Source organism: Mercenaria mercenaria, chromosome 4 (genome assembly GCF_021730395.1).
Source record: "Mercenaria mercenaria strain notata chromosome 4, MADL_Memer_1, whole genome shotgun sequence".
Taxonomy (NCBI): Eukaryota; Metazoa; Mollusca; class Bivalvia; order Venerida; family Veneridae; genus Mercenaria; species Mercenaria mercenaria.
In genome coordinates this window covers 15,390,399-15,412,969 of record NC_069364.1, presented here as the reverse complement: position 1 = coordinate 15,412,969, position 22,571 = coordinate 15,390,399, and the positions used below count along the sequence as shown (strand labels likewise).

The 22,571-nt window shown below is 35.0% G+C and overlaps 1 protein-coding gene across 7 annotated transcripts in view; it reads right to left on the bottom strand.

Annotated features, from left to right (window-relative positions):
• Positions 1 to 342: 342 nt before the first annotated feature.
• Positions 343 to 22,571, bottom strand: part of LOC123551061 (integumentary mucin C.1-like) — a 76,424-nt gene continuing 54,195 nt past the window's right edge. For all 7 annotated transcript variants that reach the window (XM_053540537.1, XM_053540538.1, XM_053540536.1 and 4 more), the window contains exons 2-13: positions 14,784 to 14,834; positions 13,877 to 14,224; positions 9,584 to 9,694; positions 8,998 to 9,120; positions 8,035 to 8,082; positions 6,756 to 7,439; positions 6,292 to 6,405; positions 5,137 to 5,262; positions 4,105 to 4,152; positions 3,578 to 3,662; positions 2,386 to 3,284; positions 343 to 1,096 (exon numbers count right to left, since the gene is read on the bottom strand). In XM_053540537.1, the coding sequence (XP_053396512.1) occupies positions 3,272 to 3,284; positions 3,578 to 3,662; positions 4,105 to 4,152; positions 5,137 to 5,262; positions 6,292 to 6,405; positions 6,756 to 7,439; positions 8,035 to 8,082; positions 8,998 to 9,120; positions 9,584 to 9,694; positions 13,877 to 14,224; positions 14,784 to 14,834 (1,751 nt within the window). In that variant the 3' untranslated portion in view covers positions 343 to 1,096; positions 2,386 to 3,271. The remainder of the gene's footprint in view (positions 1,097 to 2,385; positions 3,285 to 3,577; positions 3,663 to 4,104; positions 4,153 to 5,136; positions 5,263 to 6,291; positions 6,406 to 6,755; positions 7,440 to 8,034; positions 8,083 to 8,997; positions 9,121 to 9,583; positions 9,695 to 13,876; positions 14,225 to 14,783; positions 14,835 to 22,571) is intronic.

Genomic DNA, 22,571 nt, shown 5'->3' with positions numbered 1-22,571 from the left:
CCATCATTCAATTAAGCCAATACCATTCATTATTGGAAGGGGTGTTCACTGAAAAGTTACTGACTGAATAGCGAACAGTGTAGACCATGATCAGACTGCGCGGATGTGTAGGCTGATCTTGGTCTGCACTGGTCGCATAGACAGAAACACTTGCCGCCAGCATGCTAAGGGTTAAACTATACCCAGACCACCCCAAAACCTTTATGTGATGTACCCCTTTGCTTAACAGGAAATTGTCAATGCGGGCTATGATCAACTAAACTGCTATCAATGGTTTGGCCGTCCAGGAACCTAAGACGCACAACTTTGATATAAAGGTCTTGATAAAAGAGTCAAGTCAAATTCCTGTTAAAAATATATATCATTAATACTTTTAAAAATATAATTTAATGATATATGTTCATGACTGTGTCTACACATTTAAATGGCATATAAATTTACTTTTTACACATATGAAGAAATTTTTATAAACGATTCTTTCCGGAACTGATATTTGGATTTGCTATTTATCACACGTTATATAAAAACCTCGAAATCACTCTACGCATTAATTTGTCACTTTTAGCTTTGACTGCGATTTTCAGGAGAAAATATATCAAGTATTTATCGAGGACATATAAATCGTGATACTTCTGGTCTTTTAGTTACTTCTGCATTATCCAGATCTTCAAAAACCAAAATGTAAACAACTAACATTTGAGAACTGTTACCCACCAAAGATGTTAGTATAATGCACGTTATTTTCTTGGACGACAAGCAGCTTTAACAACTCTTCAACATATACATGTAAAGTCTCAAAATTTGTTTTGATCATACAATACAAGACCATAAAAACACATAATGAACAATGATTTAAATCGTCTGCTACTGTGTCTGAATATAATGTTTATCTCCGGTATTTCCGTCAATTTGTTCTACAACATATAAGTCTGACAGTTGGCCTTTCGGGCTCGACGAAGGGTACCAGATATGTGTTGGGGCTTCTTTAGTCGTGGGTACAATATGAACTGTAGGGGTATGAAATGCAGGGGATGCGTATGCGCTGTCTGTTGAAACCGGCTTCTCTGACTCTTGATTCATCGCATATCTATCAGCTCTGAAACACACGTGAACATCATGCAGTATTATTATAGTATACACAAGTGATCATTCTTAATTATTAAGTTAACAGTCAATGATTAATGATGACAAGTCATACTGACTCGTAGGACGAGCCAGATTACGCATTGTAGTGACGTCATAACGTTTTGACGTCACAACATGCCGACGTTATACACAATTTAAGGTCATTCAAGACTAGAACATTTCAAAAATGACCAACCGCTACCAATCTCAAGATTTTTTTCTCAGATAACCTAAGAGTTGTCTGATTTTAAAAACAAAACAATTGCTGCCTTTCAGTTTGACCAATATGCAGATTTATCAACATGAAAAAAGTGATGGCAATTTGGGTTACGCCCTCGGTCGATATCACTTTTTGCAGGTCGATAAATCCTAATACCGACCTCTGTAAAAAGCAATAATAGTAAAGTACTAACTATAACTTTGGTTGATCACTAGGTGCTTACAAAGTATAATGAAATGGTACTTTCATGATATTGCAAGTAAACCCCCGTTACAACGTTGATTTCTTTTTAAAGCGGCGATATGTTCATACCGAAACACTTTCACTCTCATCTCCAGATAAACCCCGTTGTATCATATCCATTCTTTATTAAAGTATTACACTTGTATTCAAACATTCATATCATTCAAAATAAAACTGCAACACATTTCTTAAACAGAATTATATGAAACTATAAAAATTAAAAAAAAAAAACCTTTACTCTTTACAACACCTATATAGCATTTAGACTTCAGCTGCTCATTTTGACTTAAAGCCGCTCAGAATAGTAGATGAAATTTGATAAGCCGCGATTATTAGCATAGTGAGCATGACTTCAGAAATAGTTCTTAAAAATCTGCTGTAGCATTTCAGATCTGGTGTAAACTTATTAGCAACAACTTCTTTATCAATATGGAGTAGACACAAAAATGATAAAAAAACTTACAGGACATAAGAAGGAAGAATGTATACACATCATCCTTTACTAGAAAGAAGTACTGTTAGCTTAAGTATATGCACTTAATCACAACTCCTCTCCAAAAATAAATAAATAAATAAATAAATAAATAAATAAATAAAATAAGGAATAATAAAAAAAGAACATGTCCAACTCATTAAACTGTCAATCATAACTAAGTGTATATTTCGAGGGGTGAATGCAAAAGAGTTCTAAGAGCATATAAATAAAGAAGCACTTAGAACTCTTTCGCATTCACCCCTCGATTTATGCTATAAACACGCTTCTAAGAACGAAGCAGCAAATCTTGCTGTAAACTTACCATTTCTGGGCTAGAAAGATTAAAATTCAATTTATTGTCTTCCAAAAGGTTTGCAAACAGAACATCATTATCTTTAACGTTTTCTCCACCCATTGGACACATCGAAACTTTCGTAGCTACTCGTTTCCGTGCCAAGTGCGGACATCTTAATATTATATAAATATAGAAATGACCTTTACCATCTTGATTAGATAAGCCAAAATTATAATAGTATTTTTCGATATCTTAGATATAATTATCTCAGAAAAGACAGAACATATAAAATTATGCTATTGTGTACAACACGCACAATTTGAGATATCTTTTAACAATCGTAAAATGCATTTTTTTATATCAAATATGAAAGAAATGGATATCATTTAATCTTATTAGGGATATATAAAAACCGTTTTAAGAGTCATCCAATATTCTATTTTGTGATATCTGTAATTTCAGTTTATGATATTAGAAAGTACATTTAATGATATGTTGCCGGAAAATAAGTGATATCATAAAATGCATTATATTTTAAGATACTACTACCTACATTTAATGATATCACAAAATGATTAAAGATATCACAGAATAGTGAATAGATAGTAAATTAGCGCCTATAGGGTAAGCTACAATGGTGATCTGTTCACACACATTTTACATGTAAACATCGAACTATTTTAATATGTGCGTTTATGTTTTTCAATAACAAATTTTTAAATTCAATATATTTCATAATACCATAAACTCTTATCAATTCGAGAAAATGAGATTAGCACAAGTACTTAAGTGAAACTAAAATCAGTCGTACATCTTGTGTATAAGTTAAACACAGCTTCACTTGTAATAACATATGATACAACTACTAATACTGCTACTGCTACTACTAATATGTTAAATTTGTTTGAAGGACTTACCTGTTATTCCTGTAAACGAAAAAGGAACAGTTAATTAATGATGTAAGGTACCTGATTAAAGGACAATGTATATTTCTTGCATAGTTATTTGTTTTATTTTTAAAACAAAATAATCTAAGGAAGGGAAAAACAATATATTTGCAAATTTATCACAGTTCATATTTCATCTTTGAACGCAATGTGGTAGTAACGCAATGTGGTAAGTTGTGTAATAAAACGTCTATTTAAAGTACTGAAGCAATGTTATTTTACGACTGACTTGTTTATGGTATGTAAAGTTTGTTTATTTATATTGATCTCACCAGTTTCTTGACCTGGTCCAGTATATGATGCAGGTTAGAGTCATGATCAGAAGCAAGGCGCCACAGATAACTCCAACAATGATAGCTGAAAAAAAGAACAGAAGTTATCTCCCTTAGGCCATCATTTTGAGCAGCTTTATCATTATAATGTATAGAAATGTACTGATGGAACAAATGCAAAAACAAAGTTTCACAGTCATGTTCATTCTTCTGAAACACTGCTTATTAAGTTCCAGTACAATTGTACTGCTGAAATTTTAAAGAGGAATCATAAATATGAAAAAAAAAATAACACGGTAAGGCGGCACTAATGTAACTGTCTCGTGTTGCTTTTTAGTTTCAATCAAAATGTTTCAAAGATGTTGTAGCAAGTATAAAAGCTGTATTTATTAATAAGGATAGCAAACAAAAGTCTAGATATAAAAAATATTGTCAGAGCTTTTGAAATTTCCTAGAATAACTTTTCGAGTATTGTTTCGACAAAGTAAACGTTCCGCAATGTTTTATATTTGTAACAAAGACCCCACCTGTTAATGAACTGTCTTCTTCTTTAAGAGGGGCTGATGTTGGTTTACCTGAAAATTAAAGTAAACAAGTTTTTTTTCTCTGAAATTTGTATAAAACTAAATAAACTGAAGAAACTGAAGAAATGAAACTTCCTTTATATCATCAAAAAATACACAAATATATCTATCGAAAATAATACGAATGATACATCTGTAATACAACTGTTTGGAAATATTTTAGAAGTTTTATGAAATCCAAGACTATTTCAAGCAAATGAAAGTATATATTTTTAAGAAAAACTGAATCTTTAAAAATATAAGTATTATGCATCAAAGCATCTCGCAGCTTTTGAAGTAGCACATTTGAGCCGCACCATGAGAAAACCAACATAGTGCGTTTGCGACCAGCATGGATCCAGACCAGCCTGCGAATCCGCACAGTCTGGCCAGGATCCATGCTGTTCGCTTTCAAAGCCTATTGCAATTAGAGAAACTGTTAGCGAACAGTATGGATTCTGACCAGACTGCGCGGATGCATGCTGGTCGCAAATGCATTATGTTGGTTTTCTCATGGTGCGGCTCATTTATTTATGGGCGATTGCGCTAAAGGTAGTGGACCCGTAATGACAATCGGCAAAGTCCGTATTCTCCGTAAACGATTTCGGCATTCTCCGGCTTTTATGTAAAATCATGTGCGCGTTGATCTCTTTACATCCGAAGGATCCGAATTACCCAACAAGAAATCGTAACCACACGGAAATAGCCGAGTGAAAAGAACGGGTCCACTACCTTAATCAATGAATGTTTACTGCCCTGCATGCATTCATTCAGAGTTTGATAGAAGAACTTTCGTGAGCAATCATATTGGTACGTTCAGAAGAAGAAATATTTCGAATAAATAACGGTGCGATACAATTGGTTCGAAACAAGGGACACTTAACACAATCATCGTTGGAAGGAAGTTCAGTCTCCTGAAACATTTTGATACCCTCGCTATAAATTGCTGACCTCAAATGTTGATAAATAATGGTAAAATGTTGTAAAAATTCTTACCACAGTATTTAGGTAACTCATCTGATAGATCGGGGCATTGATAAGTTCCATCACATCTTTCGCTGGCTTTTATGCACGTGCGTCTTTCATCGCACAGAAACATGTTTTCTCCACATACATAACTTGCTAGTAAATAAATTAAACTATTATTTTAACATGTTAAATCTGAGATATGAATAGAGTTTCTCTTCTAGCGCAAATATTAAAAAAGTCCAATTTAACTTATTTAAAGACAAGACTTGCTTATAGCGATTCGTTCCATTAAGGAACTTTCGGGAAGTCGATTTCGGGTAAATATGCTGTATTTATAATGATACAGGCTAATTATTTTTTACTTTAAAAAAATAAAACAGTTTAGTAAAATGTCTTTGCAAGTTCATGCGTAAAATATAAACGCAGAAAAGCTACAGAAAAGCTACAGATACGCCCCCATCCCCTGAAACGTTTATAAGTTCATTTTCCACCAGTCTGACTTGTTGCTGCAAGTTAAGGGCGGCGGGTGCCTTCAACTAGAAACTACGGCACGGACGGTGAAAATAGCATCTTATTGCACGATGAATATCTTGATGACAAACCGAAACAATGTAGTTTAAAACTATTGTGATTCGCTGGCTTAGCTTTATTTTTTAAAGTATTAAGATATGTAAATTCAGTTGTTACAGCCTGACGAAGTGATATATTTTGCAAAAGGTTTTTAAGATTATTGTTTAATGAACGCCTAACAGGAACATGATATACTCATGCATTTTAACATGGCTCGATTTGATTGCATTGCCAGTTAAACAAAGAAGAAGGTCAAGCTTTGTATATTCTGCGATAAATAGACCGGTAAGAAACCATGTTGTTGTCAATGATGGCGTCAAATTGCAGCATGACGTCCTGTGCTTTATTTCTCGGATAAATGAGAGCCACCTTAATTTTTATCAAAAGCTTTCTATGAACATATAAAAATGAAAACAATCAAAGCCTTCTTGTGTCTTGACACCTAATTTACCATGTTCATCGTTCAGATGCTTAGATATTTTACGATTCGGGCTTACATCCTCGTAGTTCAATTTCTGCGCATCTGAACTATGAACCGTGATAAATTAGACGACAAACCACCCGAAGGCCTTATTTGTTAATTCTCAGCTATTTTATCGTTTTTTAACTTACAGCACCCAGACTCGTCCGATTTGTCAATACAATCTTCTAGGCTGTCACATCGCCATGTTAGTGGAATACAGGAACCATTACCGCACTCAAATTGTGAATTGATATTGCACCTAGCTGTGGGATATTAAAAAAATTTAAAGTAAAAAAAATAATGAACCTACTGCATTATCACAACAAAACTGTGCACTGACTTTGTATCTTCAGACATTGATACAGGAACAATATTCGTTTGAATTCCAGTTATGGTACTATAATGTACGATAAAGCATCGCAGAGGAAGAAAAACCTTTTTACCGGTACTTGCACTGTACTCTTAGACTGATGCAATCAACACATTACACTATACGCTAACATTACATTATACAAAATGTATGTCTATAAGAAGTAGTTCCACTCATTTAATACAAACCCAATTACGCAGTATTTAAATGCGATGAATGTTATATAGAATAAAGAATTCTTACGCTTTGGTGTTGTTGTCTGTATAGTTGTTGGCTGAGTTGTCGTGGTAGATGTTGATGTTGATGATGTTGTTGTTGGCGAGTCTGTGGCTTTTGTAGTTGTAGTGTTGGATGAAGGAGTGGATGCGGTAGTAGTCTGAGTGGAAGTTGGCGTGGTTTCGGTTGGTGTGGTTTTAGTCGTGGTAGACTGGCTTGTGGTTGTGGAAGGCGTGGTAGTAGAAGTTGATGCTGTAGTAGAGGTTGAGGTCGTAGAGGTTGAGGTAGGCATTGTTGTTGTAGTGGATGTTGTTGTAGTAGGCGTAGTTGTTGTGGATGTTGAAGTAGTAGGCGTTGTTGAAGTTGTAGAAGGCGTGGTTGAATTTGTGGTAGGCGTGGTTGAAGTCGTAGAAGGCGTTGTTGTGGTAGATGAAGTAGAAGTATACGTGGTAGTTGATGTGGTAGGCCTGCTTGTGGTAGATGAAGTAGTAGTAGATGTGGTAGGCGTGCTTGTGGTTGATGAAGTAGTAGTAGATGTGGTAGGCGTGCTTGTGGTAGAAGAAGAAGAAGTAGATGTTGTAGGAGTGCTTGTGGTAGTTGTAGAGGTAGTGCTGGTAGTCTCGGGTGTGGTCGTCGTTGATGTAGTCGTAGGCTCTGGAAGGTAGGGGCTCTCCTCGCACGTGACTGTAATTAACGGTGGTGGTAGCTCATCTGTTCAACAAAAATGATAAAAGATTACGATTACAAAATAAAGAAAATATTCCAAAACATGATGAGAGATTTTATCGTACAAGGGAAAGACGGTTTTTTCTGGCAATCTAATGCGAACAGAGATTGCTATTATATTGCTTTTCCGTATATCCACATTACACACTACACCTCTAAATCTTAGTACTCAAATCCTTCATAACTGTAACGGTTAATTTACTTAAGTTTAGTGGAAATTCATACTTCAGCTAACTTATGATATACTTAGAACTTGTATTTTTATTTCCAATGATGTTTAGCAGTTTTGTTATATCTCCTGTTTTTCCCCGAAAAATGGAGTCCATTCAATATATGTATATTAGAGTTCCGCTTAAGTCAGTGCTAAAAGGCATTGCATATTTTATTACAACCTGTGAAAAGACTCAATCAAACCGAATCTGTTTTTATTTTTATTTATTTTTATTTTTATTTGCTTGGTTGTGTTCTATGCTTTCAAAGGATCTTTTTGTAAATTTTATTTCATTTTTGTATGGCCTTTAGAAGTCGTGGAAAGGTATGATTCAAATACCAGCCCGGCTAACAACAATTAACAACAAACCTGTTGCTCCGCTACCACCACTGACACTACCATTGTTGCTGCCTGAGCCTGAAATATCAGTAGTATTGCATCAGCATGATATTGCATCATTATCATCTTTTATACTTTAAATATTCTTGAAATATTTGTATTTTCTTTAATCTACTGAACAGGATTACGTGGTATCATTTTTCAAATGGTTTACGGACTTACATAATTCACTTGGTAGACTCGAGGAATCTAGCTTCGAATCATGCGCAGACGGGCATCATGCTGTTTCATACAAAAATCCTCACCACTCGGAGATCCCGAATTCGAGTCAAGAGGAGAGGGGGGTCAGGTTGTTTAGTATAAAAAATCCTCATCAGGAGCGATTGGAATTAAAAAAGAGAAGACATTAAACGTATAAATACGAAAACAGGATTGTAAGTAAGCATTGCTTATAGTATTATATTTATTTATTTGGGTTTTACGGCGCACCAACACAGTATAGGTTATATGGCGCCAAACAGGACTACAAATTTTGGTTCCACATCTCATTTACATCGAAATAAAAACATGAGGTATGGAATCAAAATTTGCATACCTGCTGGAATCACAGAGTTACTGCAAAACCAAGTGTTAAGACCCTATTAGCCGCCTCTTGCGATCATGCAAGGGTAAGGCAGTGGTTCCAATTCTTTTCATACACAGATCGTCCCAGAACCACATGGGGCAATCAATAAGAACCGCTTTACAGCTTTGTGGCAAGTATGGACCAAGATCAACCTGCACTTCTGTGGAGTCTCATCTGGATCCACTTTATTCGCTTATTTGTTGTATACAAGTGCTGAAACTGATAAAAGTAAATTATGGATATGGGGATAAACGGATGGATATGCACGGATTCGGATCATTGCTGTTCGCAAAGCTGTAGATAAGGTTGGTTTTCGCAGAGTTGCATTATTTTGTTTCTATTTATATCACTAAATAAAGAAACCTTACAGTATTTTGGAAATTCATCAGACTGGTCTGGGCAATGGTAAACCCCATCACATCTATCATACGTGTTAATACAGAAAGCGTTATCGTCACATGGAATCTGGCCCTCAGCACACACAATGCTTGCTGAAAATATAGTGTATAAATAGTGTTTAATCGTCTTTACATATAAATAGATATATCCAAGGAACTATTTATTAAATATCAAGAGAACCTAATTACTGGGTATGTAATCGTTTTTATTTTAATCGTTTTAAAACCCATATAAAGTTTTTTCAGTAAAGCGAAAATATCCTTAAAAGGATTAATGACACAAGAAACTTATTTAGTTATATTATACATATATATAAACACAAAGCTTAATCAGAATGGAGAATGAACAAAAATAGATTTCACTGAAGTTGATGGTCTAGCGGCCTACCGGCCTGAAGTTAGCGGCCTAACGTGCTGGCGGCCCAGCGGCCTGAAGTCAACGGCCTGGCGGCATGACGGCCTGGCATAATCTTGTTACAAGTTCTAAAACATTTAAGCCGTTTACAGGAACACGGGGTATTAAGTCATATAACCATTTCCAGCAGTATGAACTTACAGCATGACAGTTCGTCCGATCCGTCGTCACAGTCGGGAAAGTTGTCACATTTCTCGGCAGAAGGAATGCACGAGCCGTCGCCACACTGGTGCTGATCATCACTGCAATATTCTGTAAGAACACATTTTAACGAAGACTATGAATTATTCGAACACACTATTGCTATAGCAGCACGTGATCAACATTCTTACTTTTAAACTTGGATTGCACGTGTCTCCTGAATTTTAGATCCAGAACGTTCTGCATCAGTGCATGTGGGTAAAAATCTCACTGTTAAAAGTATTCTAACTCGAATATTAAGATGTAGACCTCTAGAAATTCCAATACTTAAAGAGTCGATGTGATAGCAATTGTTTCAGCGACTTAATAATATGTTTCAGTCAAACAAGACGAATCTCTGATTTGTAACGACAAAAATACTTAAGATAAGCGAAATATATATCGGATGTAACTGAATAAGTATTACAGCTTGAAAACATTTTGAAATGTATTCATGCACACCGATCAAAAAAGGGTAAAGTAACTTGTTCGTATTTCAACGAGTTTAAGGTATAGAACGTTTTATAATAAACAAGCGCTTGGCATAAGGCTATATATAAGGAAAGAGTTATGGTTCATGGCATTCTTACTTCATATAAATAAAGAATAAATGTATAAAGATTCAAAGTTATATTACTAAAGAAAAGAAAACCTAAGTAAACATACCATGCAATGCCAATTCTCTCACTTGAAAAAGGCCATAAATCTGACAAAATGCAAGAGAGTTATGTTCCGTGGCCTACTTACAAATCTAATGACAATAAGTATACAAACTTTCAAAGGTATCGCTCGAAAGATGGACATAAACAAAATATTTAAAGAAAAAAAAATCAATTTCTACTACATGAAATGCTATAATTCTTTAAAATATATAATTGAGATTATAGTTCCTGACATACTTGCTCACCTCATGATGATAAACAAGTGTGCAAAGTTTCAAAGCTAGCTTCCGAGAAAAGGTGGACCTTAACAAAACTCAAAACCCACACCGAAAACGATGTCGACGATTGACAATACCTCGTAGACCTTTTTTTCTTTAAAATTAAAAACACTATCATAAATAAATTGCGTATAAGTGCATTTGACTACCATATATATGTATGCCTGCGTATTTCTATCACGAATAATATAACACATAACACTGAGGTTGAATACAATTTCCTGCATATTATATATAAGTACACATATTTGTACATTTGATATATCAACAACCAGACATTTAGACAATTTTCCACTAATTTCTCCAAATAAATACGCTTATACCTATCGTATCAGTTGCCTCGTGTAAGTTTAGCCAATGAATGTACCAAAAACGTTGCATTACGGATAGCACAAAATCTCTTTGTTTACCCAACACCACAGAGACGAACAATTTCTATATACAGTACAATTCCTCCAAGGGTATAGTACAGAATTATCCTGCACCAAACGGTTGACTTACTACTACCACAGTTTTCCTCATCAGACATATCAGCACAATCATGTTCCCCGTCACAGCGCCATTTTATTGGAATACAATTGCCGCTTTTACATTGGAAAAAGCCAGCACCACAAAAATCTAAACACAGAAAGTAAATGTATATTCCAAATTTCTTCCGCCGTTAATGTTACACCTGTTTTTTCTCATCATTGCTCATTTTGAATTGACTTCAGTTATTAGTTATATTTGGCCTTTATTGCAGAATCTAAGACAGTCCATGTACATTTTATCAGTATTGTGTGTATACAAAGAAGAAAATGTCGATGATGATCATTTCCTTGGTCTTGCCTTGATTTTAGCGTATCTGGTAGCGTATTTGGTAACGTATCAGGTAGCGTATTTGGTAACGTATCTGGTAGCGTATCTGGTAGCGTATTTGGTCAGACTGTAGGTAGATGCACTTTGCACCAAAGTGATACTAACGCATTTTGGTAATCAGTACAAAAATGCGGCCAAGTTTTGATCGGATAAAAACGTGTTGGAAAAGTGCATATATTAGAATTAATCAAGGGATTTTGGAATGAATCAAATTTTGGTATATATTATTGTATTACGTAGATTAATTTAACAAATACCTTAGCCTATTTCTTATCATCGGACTGTTATGTTTTTCTGCACACCTGGTCGCGTTGCCGTTGGTCCGTTTTATCGAAAAGTCGAGCTTAATTTTGTATTTCTTGGATAATAGTATCTTGCTTTCCGATCAGCGCGGGGGCAATTTCATGCTAAGATGTGCGGAAGTGTTTCCAGAAGACATATGACGGAAAGCGTAAGTTGCACTAACTGCATTATCGTAGAATGCAAAGGACATACCGCAGAAGGCGCATTTCGTGCTGCAGATGACGTAGTGATAGAGTGCGAATATTCTTACTACGTTAGTTCAGGCTATGGAAGTTTATGTTGAACAAACTGCATTAACTCGGGTTAAAACTATTATATGTTATACCGCATTAGTTAAACATTCAGGAGGCGTATATTGCATACTAATCTATACATTATAGCATTAGTTCTGATTACAGAAGGCGTATTTGGACATCTAGCGATAGCTCAGGTTGCAGAAGGCCAACGTGTTTCATACTGCATTAGTTCGGCTGCAGACTTCGTATTTATCCAAATTGCATCGTCCATAAGGTGTATGTTGAATGATACTGTATCTGCTAAGGTTTCAGAGGTCGTCAGGTATACCTACTATTCATGAGTTCAGATTGCAGAGGGTGTAAGTTTTACATATTTAATGAGTTCCGACTGCAGAGGGTGTAAGTTATACATACTTTATGAGTTCATATTACAGAGGGTGTATGTTATACATATTTCATGAGTTTATTCTGCAGAGGGTGTAAGTTATATATACTGCATGAGTTCATATTACAGAGGGTATAAGTTATACATATTTCATGAGTTCATATTACAGAGGGTGTAAGTTATACATACTGCATGAGTTCATATTACAGAGGGTGTAAGTTATACATACTGCACGAGTTCATATTACAGAGGGTGTAAGTTATACATACTTCATGAGTTCATATTACAAAGGGTGTATGTTATACATATTTCATGAGTTTATTCTGCAGAGGGTGTAAGTTATATATACTGCATGTGTTCATATTACAGAGAGTGTAAGTTATACATATTTCATGAGTTCATATTACAGAGGGTGTAAGTTATACATACTGCATGAGTTCATATTACAGAGGGTGTACGTTATACATACTGCACGAGTTCATATTACAGAGGGTGTAAGTTATACATACTTCATGAGTTCATATTACAGAGTGTGTAAGTTATACATATTTCATGAGTTCAGTCTGCAGAGGGCGTAAGTTATACATACTGCATGAGTTCATATTACAGAGGGCGTAAGTTATACATACTGCATGAGTTCATATTACAGAGGGTGTAAGTTATACATACTGCTTGAGTTCATATTACAGAGGGTGTAAGTTATACATATTTCATGAGTTCATATTACAGAGGGTGTAAGTTATATATATTTCATGAGTTCATATTAAAGAGGGTGTAAGTTAAATATAATGCATGAGTTGATATTACAGAGGGTGTAAGCTATACATACTGCATTAGTTCATATTACAGAGGGTGTAAGTTATACATATTTCATGAGTTCATATTACAGACGGTGTAAGTTATATATATTTCATGAGTTCATATTATAAAAGATGTAAGTTATATATACTGCACGAGTTCATATTACAGAGGGTGTAAATTATACATACTGCATGAGTTCAGGCGTATGTTGTAAAGACTATATCACTCCATATTGCTTTGCAGGACACAGTTCGTTTGTTGTATGCAATGAGTTAGTTCAAGTTATAGAAGGCGTAAATTTTAAGTCCAGGTATAGAAGAATTGTTTTACCTATCATGTTAACTAAGATTTTGTATTATTAAATGAGCCGCGCCATGAGAAAACCAACATAGTGGTTTTGCGACCAGCATCTATCCAGACCAGCCTGCGCATCCGCGCAGTCTGGTCGGGATCCATGCTGTTCGCTAACAGTTTCTCTAATTCCAACAGGGTTTGAAAGCGAACAGCATGGATCTTGACCAGACTGCGCGGATGCGCAGGCTGATCTGGATCCATGCTGGACGCAAACGCACTATGTTGGTTTTCTCATGGTGCGGCTCAAATGTATATTAATGTAGGAATTTATGAAAGAATATGTTCTATTACGTGTAAGTTTTTTTCTGAATTCGTATTACATACTGACGAATTCAAAACTATTCAAAAGTTGTGAAAATTAAAATCAGAATACTTACCTAGTGTCAAGCTAACACAATAAGTTGATTTATACGGCTCATAGTCTCGTCTTAAACCCACAGAGATGTTTGTGTATGTATGCGTCTCCACACCAAACTGGTACGAATAGCAAGGTGTCCCTAGTATCGTGTTTAAGCCGATAGCATTGCCAGTAAAGTCTACTGATGTACCACACTTGCTGCGTTGGTACCCAGTAAAGTCTGAGCGGACGGTTAATTTTTTACCACGTTGTGTTTGAATATGGCACCTGCATGCGGTACCACTTTCTAGAGTTGTTGTGTTGCCCAGATCCACGTCGATAAAAAGATATATGCCTTGTACGACAGAGTTTTTACACATGGTTGCCACTGAAATGGATATTGAAAAAAGTACTTGATTATAATATTACAGCCAAGTTCACTAGAGGCTGCGCTTTGGAGCACTTTCAATCATTTACAACATATTTCGGCATCTGTATCGTGTGAGAAAGCTGTAGCTCGTGAGGCGAAAGAAAGAAAATACTATTTGGAAATTACTGAATCGCTGTTACGTATCAGAGATACTTCGTTGAATTAAAGGCACACTCATTTAGCTGACATGTGCAAACAACAACAACAACAACTAAACAAATCACACATGTATTTACTTTGTGTTTTATTTTTTTAATTTTTTTTTTTGACAGCATATTCGTCATGCGCGGAAAACACTTGGCTTTTTTTCCTTTGGTTTCTAAAACTGAACAAATGCTGCATTAAGTCCTAGATAAAATATTCGTAATTAAATGTATAGATAAATACATTTTTTTCCGATCAACTGGATTGTTTTTATGGAAAAGCAATATTTGAATATGGGGCAGTACGACTCAAAATTACATTCATATCAGTGTTAATTACAACAAACATAAAACCTACAAATCACAATACCAACCTTGGTCACTATGCATGTTAGGATAAATTGAAGAACACGTGCACTCTACACCTGAAATCACAAAACAAAACCTTTATTTAAGTGCCAAAAGGAGCACTTTGAATGCTTTGGTACCATATGTATGAAAAGAACAGAACCCCTGCTTATAGTTCGCCAAAGAAATGAAAAAACAAACGCCTCGGTAGCCTAGTGGTAGAGCGCCCGTTTCGAGTGCTGGAGGTCTTGGGTTCGCTCCCTTGCCGCATCATATACCAGAAACCTGGAGTATTTTGTATTTTTGCAGCCTTTTGACATGTACTATTTTGTTAAGGTGTTTAAATTGCTTTATATAAGGTAGTTTTCACGTTCAGTTTATTTGGACTTCCATTCGCAAACGGAGCGACACACAATCAAAAGCAGTTTCTGAAACACATATGTCCGCCATGATGGTCTGTCAGAAGTAAATTTGCATGTATTCTGTATGACGTGTCCTTGACCGCTGACTTAATATTCTAGGAAAAATATGACTGAAGCCAATCATTTTCTGAATTTTGAAAGTCATATGACCAAACATTCTTCAGTAATAAACCATTGACGGTTTTCAATACCAAGGTCAATGTCCTTAAGTCAATAGGACTTACTGCGTGACCAAAGGTAGTTGACAATTGTAGATCTCAGCCTAAACTGATCCACTGACTGGAAACAATTTTGTAGTCTCGAAGTCACTGGTGCTAACCCCAGATATAATATAGGCAATCATCCGAGTTAAAGTGTAATATTTAGATATTGAACAGAAACCTTTTCCTTCTCGACGTTCATTCTGTGACCTTGACCTTTGGTCCAAAATATAAGGTTATCTAAAGAGCATAGGCATTCATCCCACTTAAAAGTTTGACCACTGTAGACCAAAATGGTTTTTTAGCTATAGAGTGGGAAAAGTTTTCAGTCTATAGGTCCTTATGACGTTGAGCTACTGACCTCCAAACTATATAGACTCCCTATCTATTGAACAGAGGCATTGATCCTATGAAGTTTGACTATTTTACGCCAAAACAATATCTAGTTACTGTTCGGAAAACTAAAACCTACTGACCCACCGACAGACGGACAATGATCAAACGAGGGCGAGGGCGAGGGCATGATACCTTCACAACCCGCGAAACGGAAGTGAAATGAAAATTCCAAATCACTAATTTGAAATTTTGACCCTAACGATTGTTTAAATATTGAGACAAAACTTGTCGAAAGGTAAAGTTTCTTATAAGATTTTTTTTGTCTTTATTTAAATTAACAAATATCTGAAGATTTTCATGGCAGGACGACACAGTGCATTGCCTTATAGGAGGTGCATATCTTTAATGCCCATTTTACGATAATACCTTTGTAAAGGCTACATAGTCACAAAATATCTCAAAAATGTAGATTATTGCTTATAATTTTGAGCCTAACATATGCAATACTTTAACCGAAAACAAGACTTGTGTGAATTAACGAAAAAGCAAAAAACTACACAAAGTATTCCATCAAACAAATTTCTTGTTTTCAGAACAGTGAAATACCATTCGCTCGAGCACAAGTGACTCCCAGTATCCGCGACTCGTGTAGTCTCCGCCCATTTAAGCATCCGCGATTCGTGTTGTCCCCGCCCATTTCAGCATCCGCGATTCGTGTTATCCCCGCCCATTTTCAATATATTGTCTAAGTTTGGAACACTCGAAACTTTCAATTGTACACATAGTACATTTAGGAGAAAGAGTGATATAAGAACAAGTTCATGAAGATAAAGACAATTAACGGCTATTGACATGACATTTCTGTTGAGTATATATTTCTTTAATTAACTTTCCGTTGATAAGCCGATGAAATATACATGTCTTGAGTGTAACAGCAAGACTCTAGTAAATACCGACACGGTTTCAATTTAAACGTTAATACATTTGCCAAGGTCAGAGATAACTTATCTAGGAATGCATTTGAGAAAGTTATTTATCTAAATTACCTGATTGTATTTTATATGTCTTTAAATGTTCATTTATTTAAACACGTCAGTCTATGCAGTGCATCTTCACAAGTACAAACGTTTTTTTCCATAAAGGTTTACAAATGTAGGCAAGTATTAACTGAGGAATTATGGGGTTGTTATTTCACATTTCCGTATGTCAGGATACGAGTTATATGGCCCAGGGAAGTGTCTACGCCTTTAGTATCTTGAACAATGAAATGGGCCCAATCTCTATGGTGACTATGTCTTAGACTAGCTGACAAATGATATAGAATTTTCCTCTGGCTACCTTGCCTAAATGATTTCAATTATGAGCTCGATAATTTCAGGGATCAGGCTAATTTCTAAATGTTTCAAACTAACAATCTTCAATTAACAATAATTTGCTCAAATTCCTACAGGCTGGAGACTCTACACTTGACTGGTATTTTTGTTGAAGTTCCCGTCAGACAATGTCTTTGAATCAACAACATACGAGTCCTATCGCATACATGCTCGACCTCTGTCCACTTAATTGAAGTTACAACTCTATATGAATGCCCCGACTCCTGGAAGGCTCAGCGCCTATGCTATCATATGTAGCATTCAAGTACCATATAGGTATATCCCCGATGCCCTGGCTGTACTTCGCCAATAGTGCTGAACCGTTTATAAGCTGGAACTCTCCTACTATCTCAGTAGATTACCAAACTCTGGGTCCCTGTCTCAGCTTTCCGATGCTCAGCCTATATTTGCTATCGTCTATAGCATTCAACTACCCTTAAGGTAAAACTCCTATGCGCTGGCCCTATAGCTCGAAACCTTGTTGAAATTCTGCAACTCTTCTTTAGTCTATGAACTTCAAACGTTTTCTTTTTAATAATTTATCCGCCCTGACAGTGTAGTTGCAATAACTTCCTTATCAAGGTACTGGGATAAATTATTAGTTGAATCCTCGATGTGTCTTCTTCGATCGCCGGATACCGAATGTTCTCTCTCTGCCATCCATCTACCAATTTATACACTAGCAGACGTGCTATTTATAGAACTTGTTTCTGATTGGTCCAAATTTAAACATAGCGTTTTACAACGAGTACTTGCTCTATCCATTACCAACTTTTAGTAACATCGATCTATTGGAAAATCGATAAATTTGCCTATATAAACAAAGAAGGAAAAAAATACTTAAACTTAAATAGAAAAAGTTCTATTTGGAAATCAAAAATTCGATACCCCACAAATTAAAGATTAATTTATTCCGGATATTATGAATATTTTTTTAAAAAAAATATTTTAATATTTGGTTGGTCCTTTTTTACTTTAAATAGACCCACCTCAGTTCATATAGACTCTGAAGGAAACGGGTAAAAAAAACTGACTTTTTCAAATATAACAGATAAAATGAGATTTTTTCAGCAAAAAATCAAAAATTCGATACCCCTAAAAATGTAGAAAAATTATTCAGTTTTCGTTATGTGTAATTTGTTTTAAATTTTATAATAGTTTGTTTGGTCCTTTTTGCATTTTAGTGTGTACAGTGAACATTTCTTAAAAAATTCCGGCTTTTTCCGCCGTTATCCGTAAGTACTCGGAAGCTGTTACGGAAAATGTTGTCGTCTGCTAGTCTGACTTTGTGGGTACAAATTGTTATAGTTCAAAACCTATAAATTGCAGGCAACTTTACATTGACAGAAAAAAAAACACTCAGAAACGCCGAAACCTAGATCCGCTGTCGTTTAAAATAACGCTATAGAGGATTTAGTGTTCAATTCGCATTAAATATACAAATTCTTTTAATTTTCATTGCAAAATATACTTAAAGCAACTAATTCTCATGTGTTTCCGTAAAATATAATCTGTCAGTAATTGAGTTTCAAAGCATTCTTAAGAAATATAACGATGATTAATTTATTAATTTCCAGATATCTTTATTATTTTTTGCCGAACGATCTGGAGACTTTTTTTATTGCGGCAGCGGTCCGGGTCCGATCTCCGACGTGGTCATCTTTTTTTCTTCACATGGGATTTTTTAAATAATTTTTAAACAAACAAAAATCATTTTCTTTTATTCATAATATGACCAAACTTAAATTTGAAAGATAGCCTTGATGAACTGATAATTCTGCTTCTTTCCGAACCTCCTTTGTATATATTATTCTGTATTCTTCAATTAATGCATGTTTTTGGTACATTCTTTAATCATTCGTTTTAAAAAATTGCGACATCTTTTATTTGATTTAATTGTAACAAATATCTTAAAATTACCCTTTGACTTTTATTATGTTTTACAATATTGCCTAGGGGTAAACAATACCCGGGTCAGTGTTGTTTCAAGGCGGGTCATAAAAATATGTTACCCCACATACTATAAGTGATAGGTATTTTATGGTTTTATGTTTTTTTGCGTTGTAATATATGTCTTTCACTTTCTTCTGTCTTTATATAGTCTTTTCCCTTTCTGTCATGAAATTTGTTTTTACGATTTTTACCCTTCCTTATTTCATGAATCGTATGACAGTAGAAAGAATCAGTACAAATTTACAAGTCACATCGTTAACAGAGTTGTTCCGTAAATATTTACCGAGTAAAGATCCTGGCCCAAATTTCATGAAAAATCTTAAGTTTACTTAGTTAAATCCGCTGTTCTAAAATTGAGATATTTGTGAAGTTATTGTTATTTAATATTTTCTTTTCCTGTAACAATATATTTATAGTTAAAGTATACTATGGTAGTAGTATTTGTCAGCAGTACTTATTCAAGTCACGCAAATATGATATTTCTATTTAGGCACGATATAAGAAACTTACCATGCTAAATTACAATAATGAACTTGTCTATCTTTCAATTTGGACAGTACTATTAATTATGAAAAGGGTGCATACCAAAAAGTTACTGGCTGAATGGCAGACAGTGCAGATCATGATCAGTCTGCACGGATCTGCAGGCTGACCATGATCTACACTGATTGCATAGGAAGAACCAATCGTGTCCAGCTTGGTAAGGGTTAAGTATTTCCTTTTAAAAGTATAAGTCTTATTTCTATACTTCTTTTTCTTTAAAGCGACCGGCCTCCAGATCGTTCGACAACAAAAATACTTTTTAGATATCTTGAAAAAAAATGCTATATTTCTTATAAAGGCTTCAAAACTTAATTACTGACAAACTTTATGTTATGGAAATACATGAGAATTTACTGTTTTTACTACCTTTTGCGATGAAAATCGAAAAACGTTAGTGGTTTAGAATTTTGAAAATATTTTAGAATCAAAAGCTCATATTCTAATGTTCATAATATGTGAAAGAAAGCGCGTATAGAGGAAGTATATACGATGTTTATATTCTTGAATATTTATTTTATTTACAGACAGTTTCTTGTGCGAAAATATTTCTTTTCTGTACATAGATATACGTTAGCATGATGTTTCATGTTTTAAAAAGAAAGTAAATCTATGTGTTCGATGTATAAAATGTAACGATTTTTAAATATTTTAGATAACATATTCATATTCTTAAATATTACTTTTATTTGACAATTTATAAAGTATTATATAATTTTTCGACTTCCGTATTTATAATACAAAGCTTAATCAACTTCACTTTGAAACCAAAAATTATATAATTGCTTAAATTCTAGCAAGGATATCCCAGAAGGGAGACAATCAAAATCCCCTTGATCAAAATCCCAGAATCTGATCTGATTTTCACTTTAATAATTACCAAAACTTCCTTCAATTCAAGTACATCGTTTAGCAAACCGCCCGCCTGTAAATGCATCAGATAATGACCAAAGATGTTAAGTATCGATTTTTCACCTGTGTTACTACAACAACAACAATTAGTACGGAAATCAACGAATCTGTCCGATAGCGATGATATTGGATTATTGGTTTTATTGATTTTTATGATAGGTAGATCTGTCCCGCTTTATCGGTTTCGAGATGTTACTAAAAGTTGGTAATGACATATCCGGTTCCCTTTAACTTTTGTATATGACATAATGTGTGATGCTGGGATCCAGCTATCCACATAATGAACCCAAATCAGCCACAAATGACCTATACAAATTATTCTGACACCGTACAAGGCATTAAATACTATGATAGCTATAGCCAATAACTTTTCGTTTTGCATATAAAAGATCGTCAGCATTTATATTTTTTTGCAAAATTTTCCATCTGGATAAAGACCAAAATCTTTTTTTGTGTGTGTGTGTATTAAATAAGTTTCAACATTAGTTTTGTGCTATTCATTAACCAAAAATGATACATTTAATTTTAGTATAATATTGTCATAAGGTTTGCAATGTGTTTTGTAAACGCCATAATGTCAGATATGTCTCATGTCTCAGTAACATTTACACTTTACAATATGTGAACAATAGAACAATCAAGAGATGATGATTAGTTTTTTGATGATATTTAGAATTAAAGGATTTCATGAGAGGTACTATGAGCACATCAAATACAGCTTATAAATATGAGTCACGCCGTGAGAAAACCAACATAGTGGCTTTGCGACCAGCATGGATCCAGACCAGCCTGCGCGTCCGCGCAATTCGGTCGGGATCCATGCTGTTCGCTAACGGTTTCTCTAATTGCAATAGGCTTTGAAAGCGAACAGCATGCATCCTGACCAGACTGAGCGGATGCGCAGGCTGGTCTGGATCTATGCTGGTCGGAAAGCCACTATGTTGGTTATCTCATGGCGCGGCTCAAATATATTCTTACGTATTTCTTAAACATCAAAAAAATAAAGTGAACATTGCATTCTTAGAAAAGGAAAAGGCTTCTACCTCCTCTTCAGCTGTTCTTTGTGACATACTCTTAGCTAAATAAGCATAACATTTCTATATACTTTGATTGATATTTTTTCAAAGTACTAAAAGGCTCTAAAGTACTGAAAGTTAGGTCTGCAGAATTAATTGTTTATTTGACTTAAATGTATATGCTTTTTGGAAGAACTTGTTACTTCCTTTGCAAATAATATTTAAGAGGCCACACAGTTCACAGTCTCACAGTAACTGCTCGTGAGATCTGACCGAAAATACTGTCATGATATGACTTGCAATGCGCAGGTCCATTATATAATACTTCTAAAGAATCAATTTTCACAGAGATACAAATATTTACTGCAGGTGCTAATCTGTCTGAACTACAATTCATTGAAATTAATTATGCAAGAAATTCCACCAGTCTTTTTGAAAGCGAAACTTTTTATCTTATTTACGTACCATATGAGCCGTGCCATGAGAAAACCAACATAGTGGGTGTGCGACCAGCATGGATCCAGACCAGCCTGCGCATCCGCGCAGTCTGGTCAGGCTCCGTGCTGTTCGCTTTCAAAGCCTATTGGAATTGGAGAAACTGTTAGCGGACAGCATGGATCCTGACCAGACTGCGCGGATGCGCAGGCTGGTCTGGATCCATGCTGGTCGCAAAGCCACTATGTTGGTTTTTCCATGGCACGGCTCATATGCTTTTTTATCTCAGAGAAATGATAATATAATTATGGTATTTTACGCTGTAGAAATTTATTAATATTTACAGTATAAATTATATGGAAAACACGTAACGTAAATCTCGCAGCTAGTATGACCTTAGTAATCCATATTTCCATTTAACTTCTGAAATTGTGACATATTTGCTTACACAGTCGGCTATTAATAACCTGAAAGTCTATTATTAATTTTACACGACTATGGCTATAATGCTAAAGCATAAAGACAAAGCTTTCAAGCTTTTAATGAGCTCACATTTTATAGTTTAAAAGCATTTTCCACTGCGACTTACGTTCTTAATGAGAAGTCGAACTTATGCATTATTAGTCA